Below are 19,726 nucleotides of genomic sequence, written 5' to 3'. Positions count from 1 at the left end.
TAAAGTAAAACTTGCACTTTAGTTTTTAATGTGGTAAAAATTATATATTCATATCCCTGTAAAATGTCGTGCAGTTCAACAAAAAAGTATCATCTAGTAGGAAAACTCTGGAAAACTCTTTTATTCTATTTTATTTATTTATTTCTGAATGGTTTGCATATCATTGGTGGGCGCGGCCCACCCTGTTATACCCTGTTTACAAAATGACAGCGTAAAGTGAGACCTGAGCAGCCAAGACTGGACCGGAAGCTCACAGACGGACCCCTCAAAGTAAAACCAACAGGAACGCGATGGACGAGAGTATTAGCAGAAAATGAGAAAAGGAACTTTAAAAAGGCTTTTTGAGACCTTTGGAGCAAAGTCATCAGACACTTTAAGCATTTTCAACAGATTTGACTGGTGTTTTTATCCATGCCTTTATATAAAACAGGAGATCACTATTATTATAAAACTAACTAGATAAATAAAGATAGATGTGGAAAACATTTTTATAACCAAAAACGATTTTGTGACGTATGCTCTCTATACAATAAAACCCACAAAGTTTAAAAGTGACACTGGAGCCAATAAAACGGAACTAAAACTAAACAGTTCAGACAATAAAAACTAAACTGAAACAATGAAATTTAACTGAAACTAAACCGACTTTAAAGAAAAGTCAAAACAGAAGAAAAAACACTGAAATTATGAAAAGAAACACCTCTAATAAATCCGGCTGTAGTTCACACATCTCACAGGAAAGGTGACACACTGTATCTCACACAGAAGCTTTTCTCTTTAAAAACTGTAACCGGAAGTTGTGGTATATTGTTACCGTGACCGCGCGCGACTTGTTGTTAGGAGCTTCATTCACGTTTAACGACCGTGAGCAGCGGAGGAATGGACGAGAAAGAAGAAGATGTGGGTGAGCATGTTCAAAGGGAGCAGAGAGCGGCTTTTATTCCAGCGCTCTGCTCCTCTTCAGCTGTTTGTGGTCTTTAAAGTTGTCAGGAGCGTCTGCAGGCTGAGAGCGCAAAACGCTCGTCTGTGTTTCAGGAGTTCATGATTACTCGGACCTCTGCACACTACACACACTCACCACAGTCTGCTCATTATCAGGGTTTGAAGATGCACGTGGACAACTCACGATAACCCAAATCTTACAGTATTATCGCGATAAAAGTAGAAAAGAAATAACAAAACAATGCATCGTGTCTGATTCGTGTAAAAGTTTTACTGGGAGATGAAAAAAGTAAACAGGAGCACTGGGAGTGTTGGGGAGGAGGAAAAGCCAGAGGCTTTTTTTCTGCTGCAGCGTTGGTGTCCGTCTGTAGAGAGGTGCGCCCCTGCTGTACTCCAAAATCCCAACCACATGGTGGTCGACATGGATGACACTGTGTGCTGATTGGCTGATAAGTGGGCAGAACAGGGAAGTGAGAGACAGTGGAGTTAACCAGCAACGGGAGAAGAAAGATCTCAGATAAAAAGAACACACAGCAGGATGGCTGACAGCCGCTTTGAACAACCAGCTTCACTCCAGCTGACTGATGGTCCATCAGCAGCTCAAGCAACACATATCTCTGACACTACCTCCATCAGTGACAGATGCGGACAGTCCAATGCTGCCCAAGGACAGCCCATAACCTCCCATAAATGACTCGTATCTATTGGCTCGATAGATGATTGAGCTGGAAAGGATGTGCAGCAGGTGAGGGTGATAACAGACTGAGCGTGTTGAAGAAAATCAGGAGGGAAGAAGTGGAAGGGTGGTTGGTCCATACAACATACCTGCAGAGGTATGGAGATGTCTAGGAGAGAGGGCAGAAACAGAAAGTTTCTGTTATTCTAATTTAAAGTATTTAAGTGCTTATGCATATGCTTAGTTGTGACGCTGTAATAGACTGGTCTGTGGAAGGTTCTAAAACTAGATGAACTTATTTCAGCCTCCAGTTGGAGAAGACAACTCCCTTTACAGGTGCTGATAACGCCAAGGGCACAAAACAGCGTGCCCGTTGCTCTGTTGGTTTCATAGCGATGCACGTGATGTGTGGTATGATCAGTTTGTAACTTCCTCCCTCTTCCTTGGAATACATAAAGCAGTGTGAGCACCACTTCTGTTTCAGAACGCTCATCACTGTGAACCTGTGATGTTGATGTCTGGGATTACATCAGGATCTGAGCCCCTTCTTGTTCGCAGTGATGATGGACAGGCTGACAGATGGAGTCAGGCAAATTAAAGAATTAAATAAATAAAAATAAATATGGTCATATTTTAATTTTTAATTACTTCAGGTTGTTGTGTCAGATTACCACATGGACCTTTAGATTAGGCTTTGGATTAGATGTTGATGTTGAGCTGTGTGTCGCGGCTATAAAATGTTACTGGTGCATGTTGTTGTGCCAGAGTATGACACTGTTATCATGTGTATAGGGCCCGTGGTCATAACAATACATCCATGATAACACTGTTAAAAAAGACACAAAGTATCAAAAGTAAAAGTTCTAAAATACCAAAATAAATGTAGTAAATGCAGGAAATTAGGAAACTAAACTGCTTTTCATCAAAGGGTTTAAAATTAAAAATCATGTAAGGATGGTCATAAAAACAAAGAAAGATCTGTCATTATTATAACCATCGAAAAAGTGTTGTTTTGCTTGCTCCTACGTGACTACCAACGACTGGAGCAAAGGTCACGGGGACCTGCCTTCTCTCTAATGGCCAGCAGGGGGCGACTCTTTGGTTTGGACATCCTGCCATATTGGATGTGATGCCATGAGTTTTGACATTGTCCTCACACATTGTTTACATATGAATTATCACCGTTTTTCATGCTAACGAATCTTTTTTATTACTTTCCTACTGATCTGGATAGAAGTTTACAGTACGTTATGAAGAATGTTATCCCATTTATATAACCTGTACTTCATCAGTTACTGTACTTAGTAATCAGTTGGCCCAACACAGCTGTAGGAGCCACATGAGTTTTTCCTGTTTTTGGATTACAAGGGTTGGTTTAGACCAGGGGTCCCCAATCCCAGTCCACGAGGGCCGGTGTCCCTGCAGGTTTTAGATGTGTCCTTGTTCCACCACAGCTGATTTCAACGGATAAATTACCTTCTTAACATGTCTTGAAGTTCTCGAGAGGCCTGGTAATGAACTAATCATGTGATTCAGGTGTGTTGACCCAGGGTGAGATCTAAAACCTGCAGGGGCACCGGCCCTCTTGGACTGGGATTGGGGACCCCTGGTTTAGATGCACACACTGTATTGGTGCACGGTTTTGTCCTCATGTTAAGCCTGCCAAAGTCGTTGGTTGGAGGAGCTGCAGCAACACCTTTGGAAACATGTGATCTCCATGTGGTTGCCCAGTAGTTGCTGCAGGTTCTTGGCAGTTGGCAGGTCATTTGGTTGCAAAGAGCGTGATGAGGTGAAGACCCCAACTGGTCTTCTTGTTATAACTACTAGTCAAGCCATAGTAAAAGCCTGACGTGAGCCTTCAAAATAAAGGTTTTTCATCTGTGCTGTAGCCAACATGCTTTGAAAGGCAAACTTTTATTTTGAAGGTGAACCCTCCCTTGCACTGACTGGTCTCTTAGTGGATGCGAGTGATGTTTTATCAGTGTACTTCACAGTGACCGCCGTCAACCTCCAGCAACCACTTTCAGTCGGATGGGGAGTACATGTTTTTCCTCATTAGATGGTTGCAGATGGTCTCTATTGCTGCTTATTGACCTGCAGTTATCAAGACGTCCTACCTACCCAGGAGTCTGGCAACAAGGCATAGATTGCACAGCCAGTATAGTAACTGACTGCTTTTAGCATTTAACTGGACAAAACATCCAAGTCTTTGAAGCTTGTTTTGCATCTAGTTTGAGCTAACATTCTGCTGCTTTAATGTGACAACATGTAAAATATGACCAGGCAAAAGGTTTTGGTCACACATCATTAAACGAGCTGTAATAATGGAGCCTTTCAATCTGCGTGTGGGAGGTGTCGGATGGTGTGAGGAGGCCACGCTGAGCGGCGCCGTGTCACGAGACGCGCAGCGATTACGTCTCGGTGTTTATCTAACTCTGAGTGAGTTCATCTGTCTGCCAAAATCAGTTTCACTTTATCAGATTTACGAACCAAATCCAACCAAATCAACAGATTTGATGAACCAAGCCACACTGGTGAGCACGGCACAGTGCGGTATTCACATAGCGGAAGATAAACACAAGCTTCAGATCATTTAAAGGATCATTAAAACCAAATAAATCATGTAGTAACTTTACTTTTGGTTCTGTGTGTGTTTCTGCACCAAAGGCAGATTGACTGTTTGTTAAACGTCGCCCTGAGACCAGCTGTGTGTCTTTGACGGACGATGTCACACTGGGAGCGTTTGGAGGTGGCGCGTAAAGCATTTATCGCCTCTGAAGAGTTCATTACCAGAGCTCATTATTTAGGCTTGCAACATTGTAACAGTTTAAACCGTATATGACAGACAGTAGGGAAAATCAGATGAACGTAACGAATGATTTATTAAAATGAAAAGCTGCTAATAATTGTGTTTTAAGGGTCTAACTGAGGAACCATCGCAGCTCCAGTCGAGAGTAAATTTAGTCTATTAAATTAAATGATCTGGAGTTAAAGCAGACTTTTAGAAACTGAGCTTCAGAGAAAGAAAAGGAGACGAAGGGCTTTGGATGCATTGTCCAGCTAAAGCCTCAGTAATAAGTTGGCTTTGTTTTCACATTCCTTCTCCCCGTCTCTGACTCTATTTTTATTTCCCTCTCTCCTGCCTCCATCACCCTCCCTCCATCCTCCCTCCCTGAGAGCGTTCTCACACACTGTGACCATCTCAGCCCAGATCTTTTCGTTGGGGGGAAACACCTTCTCGCTGATATTTTTATCCCTCAGCCAGAGGTATTGTGTACCGCTCGCCACGAGCTCGCCGCCTCTGTATTTTTATCTGGAAGAAAACCCGGCTCGCGAAAAACACTCGGAGCTGTTGGGTCGCTGACAAAGTGTTTGTGTCGGGCGACATCGTGACGCACATGTTAAATGGCTGCACGGTGCCGTGGAAGTGGTTTAATCGCATCTATTGTGTAAAAATATGCTATTTGTGCGTCTCGTGGGGGTTATTATTGCTTATTATGCTACCAAATACCAGCGTGGACGTAAAAACTAACTTTAGCTGTGAGCAATAAATCTGAAAAACAGATGTTTAATTAGCTCTGTGTTTATAGATTTGTCTGTGATTTATTATTGTCCTATAAAAATGTAGATCAACTTTAATTGATTAGATTTTTGAATGAATCCGAGTCGTTTAAACTTTAAATACTAATCACTACAATAATAATACTGTATACTTTATTGACCCCCGTGGGGAAATTACCCTCTCTTCATATGACCCATTCACTCAGTGAAGCAGTGGGCAGCCACTAAGGCGCAGCGGGCAGCAGTGTGCAGGGACGGTGCCTTGCTCAGGGGCACCTCAGGGTAGCTGTTCAGTGGATTCAAACCCCGACCTCCTGATCATGGGGGGGACCACTCTACCTGCTGAGCTATCCCTGCCCCCCACCAATAGAAAACTGAGAATTCACATTCATAGTTTACTGATCTGCATTATTTAATGAACTCTGCACGTGTCATGAAGTTGTGTCATGTACAACATGAGTCCTTAATCAGTCGACTAAAAGCTTTGTTAGCCTTTAAAACGTTTAGACAGGAAAAGTAAGAGTCCTGTGATCGTGTGGTTCACCTGTAAGAGTGAAACCATCACTTTGAGCTGAGCTGTGCTGCTGTGACGCTTCCACATCTCTGTGCTCTGTCTGTCAGTATGTGTGACTGTACAGTCAACAGCTGTGGGAATATAAAGGGGGCCAAATTTAGCCCGAGAGCCTTAATTTTGCGGCGTCATTTAGCTGAGCGTGCAGTTCACATATCCTAATGTGCATGAATCTGTTTAATAGTCACAGCTGTCAGGTCAGTGATAAGGGCACAAATGTATTTCTGTGCTGAGTTCAAATGAGACGGTTTATTCACAGAGATCTGTTTTTGAATCAAAGTTGATTCTACCTGAGGCTTTATGCACCGTTTAGATTGACTGTGTAGCGTAAAGACAAACACTGAAGTGAATCACGAGATGTCCTGAGTCGGTGTGTTGACAGAAATTAAAATGAGCCGTTCAAAGCCAGGAAAAGATTAGCAAACCAGGCTGTGTTCAGATGGTGTTCATAGTGAAGCTGCGAGTTTGTCCTAACTTAAACTGTAGAAGGGAGACTTATTCCCATCAGCCCCTTTGTTTCTGTCAGATAATGCTGATGTGCACAGCTGCGTCTCAGTCGTCTCATGAAGCAGCTAAACTCTGTTATTCAGATGTTTTTGGTACAATTAGATTTCTATAGTGAAAAAACACGACTACACATGAGACAGATGCAGGCAGCAGTCTGCACACGAGGTTCAGACAGGAAGAGAGAGAGAGTAATAATAACTAATGATTACATACAGAGTGAAAAAAGGAGTGAAGAAGAAACACCCAGTGCATCATGGGAATCCAGCCTACGTCTATTGCAGGATAACTAAGGGAGGATTCAGGGTCACCTGGTCCAGCCCTAACTATATGCTTTAGCAAAAAGGAAAGTTTGAAGCCTAATCTTAAAAGTAGAGATAGTGTCTGTCTCCTGAATCCAAACTGGAAGCTGGTTCCACAGAAGAGGGGCCTGAAAACTGAAGGCTCTGCCTCCCATTCTACTTTTAAATACTCTAGGAACAACAAGTAGGCCTGCAGAGCGAGAGCGAAGTGCTCTAATAGGGTGATATGGTACTACAAGGTCATTAAGATAAGATGGGGCCTGATTATTTAAGAGCTTGTATGTGAGGAGCAGGATTTTGAATTCTGGATTTAACAGGAAGCCAAAACAGGAGAAATCTGCTCTCTCTTTCTAGTCCCTGTCAGGACTCTTGCTGCAGCATTTTGGATTAACTGAAGGCTTTTCAGGGAGTTTTTAGGACTTCCTGATAATAATGAATTGCAGTCGTCCAGCCTGGAAGTAATAATAGTAATGTGGAGGAATTAAAATATGTTTGAATATTTTGTTTTGTGATGCCACTAAACTTTTACCCAAGTGTGCTGGCTTACTTCTATTAGTAGGCACCACTTGCATACTACACACTTATCTGCAGATTTTCTAAAAGTAAGCACTACTTAAATACTCTAGGAACAACAAGTAGGCCTCAGCGTGAGAGCAATGTGCTCTAATAGGGTGATATGGTACTACAAGGTCATTAAGATAAGATGGGGCCTGATTATTCGATTATTTAATTTCACACCAGTTTCCCCATTATCCCAGTCTGTTAAACGTTTCCAAATTCACTGGATTTAAACTGAATCCAACACAAAGCCTTTGCAGGCTCACTGACCTGCTCTGTGAAGCTGCAGCATCACTGCACAGAGTCACAGATATGTGATGAAGTCAGGACTGTGTCAGTAATAAACAAACTAAAAAGGCTTTTTGTAGCTGTTGATACATTTTCTTCTGTTTTTGGTAACATTTCATAATACAGAGCTCAGCTTGTAAGTTCTGTACGTTTCTGTAAAGCAGCGGTCTCCAACCTTTTTTGCGCCACGGACCGGTTTATGCCCGACAATATTTTCACGGACCGGCCTTTAAGGTGTTGCGGATAAATACAACAAAATAAAACTAGTACCGGTACCGAAAAAAGAGAAGATTTATTCATAACACACGTGAAAAGACCCAGGAAAACAGAGTTAACGATAAAAACAATAACAAAATAACGCTGAAAACCAATAAAAACCCTGAAAACCAGACATTTCACACCTGAGCCTCAACTCTCCGGTCCGAGGCCCGGGGGTCGGGGACCACTGCTGTAATGGGCTCCCTCAGGGAAAAGGACCACGAGGATTTGTGTTATTGACTATTCTAACTTCACAATATGTTTTGGGGAAGGAAGGAATATTCCCAATAATTAGTTTTCCATGTTGTGCTTCCTCGTCGCCTTTGTCCTCCTTCCTGTCAGCTGAAATCTGAGTTTTAATGTATTAGCAGGAACGTTTCGTCACGTTCTCCCACCGATGGCTCTACGAACAGATGAACAGAATAAACTTTCTGGGATCATTTGTGGGTGTGAGCAATACAAAAATCTGAATTATGACATTATTTATTTTTTATTTCAATTAAAATCAATTTTAAGAGCAGCAGCAGACTGTAATAAATGATGTAAGTGACACTGCTTTAAACAGACAGCTCAGGAGGCGTGCGCCTCCTTCCTCCATCCTCGTGTCTTTGAAACAGTCGAGTTCAGACCACTGATTGATCTTTAATCTGATTTGGTGGAGCCGGTCAGTCCAGCCTGTATCAATGAGACGTCTGGTGGAGTTCTGTGGAGGATTTCACCATCACATTTGTTGGGAGCTGGTCTAAGCTCCCACAATTATGAAACCCCATCTTATAAACTTCCGTGAAGGATTTTTAAGCCTTTCTTTATCCTGAACTTTCACAAAGAGAACTTTCTGAATAGTATTTCCTGTCTCACTGGTACCTGAAGCCAATCTCCCCCAACACTGCATCGCTCTAATGTTTTAATTGTTTGATAGACTGGCCTCTAACAGGAACGTGACTGCAAAGACAGAAGTGCACCAGTGTGCACACTCTTGCTGTAAAACCATAGAAGTGCATCCATCTGATGATGAGTTCATGTGCAAATATTTATAGTGATATTTAATAATGCTCGTGTGAGTCGTTTCCTGAGGCTGGACCAGTTTCCTGACAGCCTCTGCTAAAGAATGCATCCTCCTTTCCTGCCACGCGGACAGAAACACTGGCCACTCCCTCGCAGCATGTTGCAGAAAACAAACTCAGGTTCTGTTGCTTATTTTTACTCGATCGCTCCACAGTCCAGATGTTTAATCCAAAAACAGGCTTAGATCATTAACAGGTAAAGGCTTAAATAGAAGTGCAACGAAACAATCCCTGACGATCTACATACACTTGAGGAACTCACTCACTGCTTGGAAACAGGTGAGACTAGAACAACACAGGTGAGACTAATCAGGTTACAGCACAATTATCAAGAACCTGAAGACACCAAAGCAGAGAAGTAAACTGACACCAGAAATTATTATGTCTGGCATAAAACCTTCCAAATCAAACATCACCACCACGGGACTTTCAGGAGACATGCAGTAACTCTGGGAGAGCTGGGCGGGGTTGTCGAAGGCCTTCAACCCATCAGCAGGATGAACACTGCAAGAGCTATAAAATGACCTGCAGCAGGCTGCTGGGGTGAATCAGTAACTGACTTCATGAGGGCCTCATGTCCTCTATCAGGCCCTGTGCTCACTGCCCACCACTGTGGAGCCCAACGGGAACAACAATGCTGCAGGCAGCTCCTGGTGAATAAACACTTGATACCATTGACTAGTCCCGTGGTAGAGAACAGTAGAACACAGTAGAAACAGAACTCTTCTGGCACTTGTGGTGTGCAAGGACACCATCCATCATCTCATTCAGAGCATGCTCTGACGTTGTGGGGCATGCGACATATCATGTGGTATCAAAATAGCAACAGAAGAGTCGCCCCCTGCTGGCCATTAGAAAAAATGCAGGTTTTTTCAGACCATATTTTTCCATGATTTCTATTCAAACTATGACTTTACCACAGAAACAATCTTTTCTTCCCATCTTTTCAGGTACATTTGATCCAAACATACCAGAGGAGGGACCATCAGCGCCACCTCCTGGCTGGCTGGATGATATTCATGGATATCAGGGCCTCAAAGGAGGAGGTGAGCCTTCTGTTCTACTCTGAGGTTTCTGTACACCAACACCACCTTCATCTCCTTTGTTTTTGTGTTTCTGTTCATGCGTTTGTCCAGATGACGATAACCCGCTGTACCCACCGCCCCCTGCCTACAATCCCCAACCTGAACAAAACAGAAGCACATCAGTGCCCGACGTCAGGTAACTCCTGCAGGTCATCTTTTTATTAAAGGCTTTGCAGATGATTCTTTGCTTTTTCTCAGGCAAAATAGTCGCTCGACAAACAAATGAAGGCCCGGTGGGATGAAAGATGTTTTTCTCCAGGGTCCCTTCGGTGTCAGAGGATGTAGCCAGAGATGCTCTGCTCAAATTTGTGGAATCCAAATGGAATTACAGCTCCAAACCTGCCAGGAACCTCACCTTCAAAGATCTGCAGCCCATCACAGTGTACAGGGTAGGTGTCATACCTGTGGCTTTATGTTTCCCAAAACTAACTCACACCAACATGACGTCTGCAAGAAAACGGCTAATTAATTTTACTTTACTCATTAAAACAGTTTAACAACAACGATGCCTTTAAGATGAATCATTGACCATAGAGAAATGAAAATGGTACATCTGATAACAAGAGGGAATAACAAAGTCTGGCTTTGATTTGTGTTGGGATGTGGAGCTTTAGAAATAAGACTGAATTAAATTGAACAACAGAGCAAAAACAGAGTTCAGATGTGACTGATGGCGTGTGTTAACCTCCTGGAATTAGCAGTTTAAGTGCCCCCTCCCACACACGTTTCAGTAATTAGATATCAGTATAAGGGTGGAGAAGTGTAGAAATCTAATAAGTGTAAATAATACAAGTGCGTCTGCCAGTAATGCAATAAAAAATGATCATAAAATAACATAATAAACATTTAATATACTTAAGACATGGTGGTGAAGATGGCTCAACTTTTCTGTAAAAGAGCAACTTGACAACTTTAGACCTCAGGTGTAACATCCACCCATCCATCCACCCACCCATCCATCCATCCACCCATCCATCCATCCATGCATCCACCCATCCATCCATCCATCCACTCACCCATCCATGCATCCACCCACCCATCCATCCATGCATCCACCCATCCATGCATCCATCCATCCATGCATTCACCCATCCATCCATGCATCCACCCACCCATCCATCCATCCATCCATCCACTCACCCATCCATGCATCCACCCATCCATGCATCCATCCATGCATCCACCCATCCATCCATCCATTCATCCATCCACCCATCCATCCATCCATCCATCCACCCACTCACCCATCCATGCATCCATCCATCCATCCATGCATCCATGCATCCACCCTTCCACCCACCCATCCATCCATCCACCCAGCCTATCCATGCATCCATCCATGCATCCACCCATCCATTCATCTATCCACCCATCCATCCATCCATGCATCCACCCATCCATCCATCCATGCATCCACCCATGCATCCATCCACCCACCCACCCACCCATCCATCCATCCATCCATCCATCCACCCTATCCATGCATCCATCCACGCATCCACCCATCCATTCATCCACCCATCCATCCATGCATCCACCCATCCATTCATCCATCCATCCATCCACCCACCCTATCCATGCATCCATCCATCCTTCCACCCATCCACCCATCCATCCATCCACCCATGAATCCACCCATCCATCCATGCATCCATGGTTGCTGGGGGCGACTGGAGGTTATCCCAGCTGTCGTAGTGTGAGAGTATCCTAATGCAGTGGTCCCCACGGACTGATTTAATGTCAGACATGACCAGCTGTTAAGGTTTTGCGGATAAATACAACTAAATAAAATGATAGGACCGAGACAAAAACGGTGGCCTTTTGTAAATATAACAATAAACACGAATTCACTGTGTAATTGTGTAACTTTATTAGCAGCGTCCTCCTGAAATGCACCAACAACACTGAGAGTAACGTCTGCCTCTCTGCCCCATAATGCTCTTTGGTCGCTATGGTAACGCGCAAACATTTCTTTCAAAATAAGACGCACAATTACAACACGGGAAAGACCCAGGAAAACCGAGTTAACTATAAAAACCCTGAAAACCATAACACCTGTCATCTCTCACGGCTCGGTACCGGTCTGTGGCCCGGGGGTTGGGGATGGCTGTCCTAATGCATTTCTGTTTAATCTCCTGAGACCTGAACTCTTTCATGGCACTTTTAATTTCTCTTTGTTATTTGGGCTGATTGAAACCTGATGAATGTAAAAACAAAGAATTACGTGATTTATTTTTTTTTTACCTGATTTTTGTTTCTAAGAAGAATGGGATCCACATATGAGGACATTTGCTTTAAATTTCGATAGCACAGTGGCAGTACAACGTCCCCGTAAGTGGATATCAGGCCCTTGTAGAGCAAAGTTTAGTATTTTGGTCTAGACAACCCAAAATGTGATGTCCACATATGTGGACGCCAGGTCCTAGGAAGTTAAAGAGGAGCTATTCTGCTCAGTTCCAGGTTCATGTTTTTATTATTTGCTCAGCTTAGAGCAGCTTTGCATGAACCCTGAGGTCCTCCTGTATGTGAAACAAGCTGCTTTAGCTCCTCCCTTCTAAGACAACTCCTCCTGATTGGCTGGCTTGGACACCTAAGATAACATGACCATATTAGGATGACATCATACAGAGCCAGGGGTAGAAAAAACTCCTGGCTCTGAGCTTTTGGCTCACAGAGAGTGCCTGCACAGAAACCAGCCTCATTATCAGAAACTTTGATCATGTATTATTTGAACGTCCGCCTCTGAAACAGGAAATAAAGAACAACAACAAGTTCCATGTTAAATGAGTCGGTGCTGTTGAACTTTAATGGAGTTTGATGTAAGGAAGCAAAGCTTGTCCAGGATCCACGGCAGCTTTAACAGCTCACAGCAAACATTTTAAAGCTTTTTAAGTTTCTCTTTGAAACCCAGTTTACGGGTCAGTCTGTGTGGAAACCTGAAGTGCTGCCAGTGTTTCCAGTCTGCCTTCTTTTCTTTCTGCAGTATCGACTGGAGACCTACACCGAGACCAGAGCCAGCGCCTGGCAGTTTGAGCCCTACAACGGTAAAACCAATTCCTCACACGATGTGGATTAGATCCACGTCTGTCACGATACAAAGGCAAGAGTCCAGCGAAATGCAGACACCCTGTGACTGCTGGCTGTATAACTAACTGCTGGAGTCCAGTAGGTGGTGGTAATGCAGCAGCAGCTACTCACCTAATCCAAGTTTCTTTATAGTTGCTGTTCTTCCTGTGTAAAGGCAGTTCCTCTTACATGGAGGGATTTTTTAAGGTGGTGGAGTAATTTCCCGATCCTGATTCCTGTGCTGGAAGCAGACAGAGTTCCTCTAACGGTTCTTAGTTCCTGGGAAAAGTTCTCGAGGTGGGAAAGCAGCAGAAACCTGAAAACTTTCAGTTTGTTATCATTTCATCTTGTTGTTTCACCTCCTGTTGTATCTGTCAGATGTATTGATTAGGGGGGAAACACATCAGAAAAGCTCAAACTTGAGCTGATGATTAAAATCTAAAGTGGAGAAATGTGATGACAGGATCAATCGGCTGAGGAGCGTCGGTCACACGAGGCGGGAAAACTCTTCATCAGTTATGTTGTCCTGGTGTGAAACAGGTCAGACGGTGGACGGTCCTCAGTACGGTATGAGCCCCGCGCCGTGGGACATCCCGGTGTCGCTGCCTCAGAGATACGCCGACAAGGTGGAGAAGATCCGAGTGCCGCACGCGTCGTTCGTGAAGGTGCAGCTCTGCGCCTCTCGGTCTTTTTTCAGCTTCCTGAGCTGCTGTTTTATCACAGTAACACAAATTTGTGTTCCAGGTGTGTCACAAGTGCAAAGGCTGCGGGAGAACTCGCTGCACCGCCTGCTTCGGCAGAGGCCAGGTCCGCTTTTTAAAGCGCTTCATATTTTATTAAATTAACAGAACAAGTAGAAATGGCTTCCAGCTTTAACTGCGAATTCTGACACATGAAAAACATCTGCTGGTTGTTGATTTTTATCTCACTTGTTTTCTGCTTAAGATAAAACAGAAGCTCTGAATGTTCAGACACCTCCATCGTACCTTTAAGTTTAAAATGATCAAACATAGTGAAAAGTTTGCAGTGAATATGAATCTTTTTAATCTTTTCTTCTCGTTCTGCAGAAGCGCTGCACGTTCTGCCACGGCCGCGGCCGTATCAGGAACAAGCACTGCACTTCCTGTCATGGCAGAGGTCGAAAGAGGTGAGAGTCCAGTCTGCTACTTTTCTGCCTGTTTCTCACTGTAAAATGTGCAGATGATCAGGGACAGCTAATAAAAGCACGTTGAACTGCGACACACGTCACTGCTTATCGGAGGCACGATTTTGTGTCAACCTGTAAAAGTCTGAGCTGCTTTCCCCAGACTGAGGGGAGAAATGATGATGATGAAGGAGAGCAGGCAGGAAGTGAGTGTTTTGATCCAGAAAGATGTCCAGCGGGAACTGAGGACTCCAGTGGAGGGATAACTGTAACATAGTATGGATGGGTGAATGGATGGATGGATGCATGGATGGGTGGATGGATGGATGGATGGATGGATGGGTGGAAGCATGGATGGATGGGTGGATGCATGGATGGATGGATGGATGGATGGATGGATGCATGCATGGATGGATGGATGGATGGATGGATGGATGCATGGATGGGTGGATGGATGGATGGATGCATGGATGGATGGATGGGTGGAAGCATGGATGGATGGGTGGATGCATGGATGGATGGATGGATGGATGGATGGATGCATGCATGGATGGATGGATGCATGCATGGATGGATGGATGCATGCATGGATGGATGGATGCATGGATGGATGGATGGGTGGAAGCATGGATGGATGCATGGATGGATGGATGCATGCATGGATGGATGGATGGGTGGATGCATGCATGGATGGATGGATGCATGCATGGATGGATGGATGGATGGATGGGTGGAAGCATGGATGGATGCATGGATGGATGGATGCATGCATGGATGGATGGATGGATGCATGCATGGATGGATGGATGCATGGATGGATGGATGGGTGGAAGCATGGATGGATGGATGGATGGATGCATGCATGGATGGATGGATGGGTGGAAGCATGCATGGATGGATGGGTGGATGCATGGATGGATGGGTGGATGGGTGGAAGCATGGATGGATGCATGGGTGGATGCATGCATGGATGGATGGATGCGTGGATGGATGGATGCGTGGATGCATGCATGGATGGATGGATGGATGCATGGATGGATGGATGGGTGGAAGCATGGATGGATGGATGGATGCATGGATGGATGCATGCATGGATGGATGGATGGGTGGAAGCATGCATGGATGGATGGGTGGATGCATGGATGGATGGGTGGATGGGTGGAAGCATGGATGGATGCATGCATGGATGGATGCATGCATGGATGGATGGATGCGTGGATGGATGGATGCGTGGATGCATGCATGGATGGATGGATGCGTGGATGCATGGATGGATGGATGCATGGATGGATGGATGCATGGATGGATGGGTGGATGCATGGATAGATGGGTGGAAGCATGGATGGATGGGTGGAAGCATGCATGGATGGATGGGTGGATGCATGGATGGGTGGATGCATGGATGGATGGGTGGATGCATGGATGGATGGGTGGAAGCATGGATGGATGGATGAATGGGTGGAAGCATGGATGCATGGATGGGTGGATGCATGGATGGGTGGATGCATGGATGGATGGGTGGATGCATGGATGAATGGGTGGAAGCATGGATGCATGGATGGGTGGATGCATGGATGGATGCATGCATGGATGGATGCATGCATGGATGGATGGATGCGTGGATGGATGGATGGGTGGATGCATGCATGGATGGATGGATGCATGGATGGATGGATGGGTGGAAGCATGGATGGTTGGATGGATGGATGGATGGATGGATGCATGGATGGATGGATGGGTGGAAGCATGGATGGATGGATGGATGGATGGGTGGATGCATGGATGGATGGATGGATGCATGGATGGATGGATGCATGGATGGATGGATGAATGGATGGATGGAACATACATATGGGAGGTGTGGCAGTCAGGAGCCCGTTGGAGGCCACGCCTCCCCGACGGTGTACTGTGCCTTTGACACAAACTGAGAGAGAGGGGAAGGGATGATGAGGGTCATGTTTGTGGCTACGATGCAGCATCCATGGAAGAGCCTGCAGGATACAGGACCAAAGAAAGTCCACCATCTGGAGGCGTCTGAAGGAGAACCTCCTGGTGAGGTCAGGTGCTTGATCCAAACCTCCCTGTGATTTCATCCTCCTCCCTAAATCTAAGTTGACACGATGAATCGGGTGCAGCGAGCAGGGAGAGCGCACAGACGGAGCTGCACAGAACCTGCAGGCTGTCTGAGCCGTTGCAGCTCTGCTCTTTGTTTTTCACGCCGTCTCTGACTCTGCTGTTGGTCTCTCGCTCCCGAAGGTGTTTGAGCTGCCACAGCCACGGCTACAAGACCTGCTCCGTTTGTCTCGGCAGCCAAAACCTGCTGCACTTCATCCAGCTCACAGTGACGTGGTATCAACATCACTCAAAATGTTCCCACGGCCCTCCGTATGACATCACTGCTTCAGCCGTGTGTGTTTATTTTTTTAAATGTGTAGGAAGAACAACGTCAGCGAGTTCATTCCCGACCGCCAGCCCGACTTTCCCGACAGGAAGTTTGAGAAGGTGTCGGGAGACGCTTTCTTCATCGATGAGAGTTTGCTGGTAAAAAAACATTTATTTTTCTTTGTGTGTTGGATCCACACCGGCTGCTTCCTCTGTCCTGATTGGTCAGCGTGTCCACTGTAGCGAGTGGATGAATATGAACTATACGAATGCATTTATAATAATACAGACTTCCTGCTGCTGCCAGGTGTATCCTATCCAGGGTTTCCCGGATCAGGAGATCTGTGACGTTTCAACAAAACTGATTAACGAACACCTCGAGCGCTTCACCGCCACCAGCCGCATCCTGCAGCAGGTACAGATACGCACTCTCGGCCCTCTCGATCTCAGACACGTTCTTTGAGGTTTGTTGCTCTGTGTTGACTCTGAGCGTGCGATCTCCCTCCTCAGCGTCAGAGCATCGAGCTGGTGCCCCTCACGCACGCCTATTACACCTACAGCGGGAAAGACTACAGCTTCTTCGTCTACGGGCTGGAGAACAAAGTGTTTACCTCCAAATATCCCTCAGCGTGCTCCGTCCTGTAGGCAGCACGGTATCGATATTTAATCCCACGACACATATAACCGTTTTAGTTTTGTATGTTTACTTAAGAATCAGCTTATTTTTGACAGGATTCTCCTCCAAATCACAGGGAGCCAAACTTCTAAGATAAGTGGCCCCAAAGCTGTCGCAGGTGTCGTTCAGTCAAACGTGTTGATGGATTTTCACTATAAAAGTTTCCATATATCCGTAGATAAACTTTGTTATGCATGTTAGTTATTTTAATCATGAATCAGTATGAATTATACCTCTGTCTCTAATCTGTTATAATCCACCCACTGTGTGTGTGTGTGCCCTAACATCTACTTCCTGTTTACCATCAGGTTATTTCCTGTTGCTGCTGGTGCTTTCTTTGTGCCATTTAGTGCTAAATGCTTTTGTTCAGTACATCATCAGGTCAGATCAGTAAAGTTAACGTGCACAACCTGGAGTTTAGTTGTTTATGTGTTTAGTCTTCAGACGTCTCAGACGTCCTGCCGTCACACTCAGGGTTGATTCTCTTATTTTATGGGATCTGCACGAACCTCGTTTTACTGCTTTAAACGTTTGCTTTCAGATACAGTCAGACTCGTTTCCACACTGTTACTCTCGTTTGACCCTTTGTTTCCTTTTAACTTTAAACACGAGTGCACTTACAGCGTCAGGTTCAACTCGAGACTTTTCTTTTCTCATTGAGTGTTTTTAAAGAAAAGTGATTAAGTGAGAAAATAACTGGCAGAATAATCAATACTGAAAATCCTCGTTAGAAGGAGCCCCGCCCAGAACATCCCAGAACATGAACGACCAAAGATTTTTAACCTTTCTGGACGTTTTCACGATATTTGTGCTCGTTTTGGTGTCTCACTCTCGTCTCTCTGTGATTGGTTTTGGTTTCTCTGATGTCATTTAAATCAGTTTTTTTGCATATTTTTGTGATTTCAGTCTGTTTTTTGTGTGTTTATGTTTTTGTCATTATCAGTACCCTTGTTAAAATATTTAGTCACGTTTATTCAATTTTTTTCTTTAAATTTTTTCATATTTGTCATAATTTTTTTTGTCTTTGTTGTAATTTTTAGCTTCTTTGTTACTTTAAGTCTCTTTATTGCTGTTTTGAGTGTTTTCAGTCTTTTAGCTGAGCTCGGTTCAGGGTCTTCCTGTCTCCTTTCTTCAGCCTCTTCAATCATCCATCCAACAGTCCAGGTCTTGTTAGGCGATTAATTGCAGGGATGGAATTGCTGTTATATAAATATACTTTAATAGTAAAGTGTAAAGTTTTGCTTGATGGATAAACATCATTGAATTTAATCTGGTTTTTCTGGAGCTGTAAGGTGATTCGGTGCAGGTTCAGCCCAGCAGGTCGAGCAGGCGAGCCGTGTGTCGTACGGCTGTTGCCTTAAAGTTGTTGTTTTTAAGTCTACATGTAAAAGAAGAGACAAATCTTCTTCGGGGCGGGAAATGAACTCCAGGCCAAATTCCTGAAGATTAAGTGCAGCAGTTTACTGCCAGCGATGATAAAATGCAGCTTCCTGTCTGAAGCAGTTTGAACCTGCGTGTCAATTTCTAATGATGTCATAAGTAGGGACTGTTTGTGTACGTTTTCCCCTCACAGCTCCTGTAAAACCCGTCCAGTGTTTGGACATTTTTCCTGATGTGACACAGAAAACGTGTCTCATGCTGTATTTAACATTTGTACATCACTACAGACTCTCATGTGTACAGCTCAAATAACATTTTGATATCTTTTATTGTTTTAAAAACTATAAATCACCTGCTAATGTTTGCAGTAAAGTTATCACACAAATAAAAATGTTTTTATCGTTACCCTGTGGTGTCTGTGCAGTCCCTGAACTATAAAACCACCAGCTTGGATCCAAAAACATGTTTTATTTAAATGATTTATAAATGTTTTGGTATTTTATATTTTTAGAGTCAGATTCCTGCTCAAGAACTGAAGGTAAAACTGTGCATCACGTGGCTACAAACGGTTAAACTAACCAGCGAATGAAAACATTGATGCATTTTATTGATCCGTTTTAGATTTGAAGCGTCAGGGACGTATAAAAAGGTATAAAAATCTGACATCTAAACATAAAACTGGAGAAAATGTCGTTTTTATTTCTGTGCTGATAAATTAACACCACAAGAGGGCGCTGCAGCGTGTCAGCCCAGGTGTGTTTACTGACACCGTGTGCTGTGGGAAAAACCACGATCCAAGGTTGACGGGTGAAAAAATGTGACATGCGTGCTGGAAAATATTTTAACTCTGGCAGAGATTTATTTATAATATATTTAAGTGTTTAAACGAGTGTTTATGACTTTAAGTTTCATTTTTGTGTCATTTTAAGTCTGTTGTCCCTCTTTGCTGACTCCAAATCATTTTTAATTCAACCAAACCCTGAGTTTGTTTGTCTCTGTCCTGTTTTTGTTGGGTTTTTGAGTCTTTCTTAATGTTTTTGACTCATTTTGCATTTTTTCCTGTAACTGGCCTCCTCGGGCTCGTTGTTCCTGTCTCATAAAGCCTCTTCAGACTGAGCTCGTGGCCCTGTGTAATTAAATGTGATAGCCAGAGGGGTGTGATTCATGGTGGCAGATATTAACTGAATTCTGGGAAAGAAATACTTTTTGCTGCATATTGCAGGTTATTAGTTTTATTTTTATTTTAAAGCTCAAACAGTGTCTTTTCTA

General features: G+C 44.1%; 1 protein-coding gene across 1 annotated transcript; it reads left to right on the top strand.

The window, feature by feature from the left end:
- Positions 1-807: 807 nt before the first annotated feature.
- Positions 808-18,858, top strand: ssuh2.1 (ssu-2 homolog, tandem duplicate 1). Its single transcript, XM_087841129.1, has 12 exons — positions 808-904; positions 9,675-9,770; positions 9,861-9,945; positions 10,069-10,198; positions 12,793-12,853; positions 13,416-13,540; positions 13,620-13,682; positions 13,943-14,022; positions 16,276-16,368; positions 16,455-16,560; positions 16,709-16,816; positions 16,912-18,858. The coding sequence occupies exons 1-12, from the start codon at positions 880-882 to the stop codon at positions 17,044-17,046; spliced, it is 1,107 nt and encodes a 368-aa protein (XP_087697255.1). The 5' UTR covers positions 808-879; the 3' UTR covers positions 17,047-18,858.
- The last annotated feature ends 868 nt before the right edge of the window (positions 18,859-19,726 follow it).

Source organism: Neolamprologus brichardi, chromosome 5 (genome assembly GCF_056152115.1).
Source record: "Neolamprologus brichardi isolate AB-2024 chromosome 5, ASM5615211v1, whole genome shotgun sequence".
Lineage (NCBI taxonomy): Eukaryota > Metazoa > Chordata > Actinopteri > Cichliformes > Cichlidae > Neolamprologus > Neolamprologus brichardi.
The sequence above is the reverse complement of the archived record's forward strand: the minus strand, read 5'-3'. Positions and strand labels throughout refer to the sequence as shown.

Excerpts from the sequence above, each read along its gene's own strand:
- ssuh2.1 (XM_087841129.1), top strand. The coding sequence starts at position 880 with ATGGACGAGAAAGAAGAAGATGTGG. Across the intron at positions 9,771-9,860 it reads TCAGGGCCTCAAAGGAGGAG|ATGACGATAACCCGCTGTAC; the intron begins GTGAGCCTTCTG and ends GCGTTTGTCCAG. Across the intron at positions 16,561-16,708 it reads TCATCGATGAGAGTTTGCTG|GTGTATCCTATCCAGGGTTT; the intron begins GTAAAAAAACAT and ends TGCTGCTGCCAG.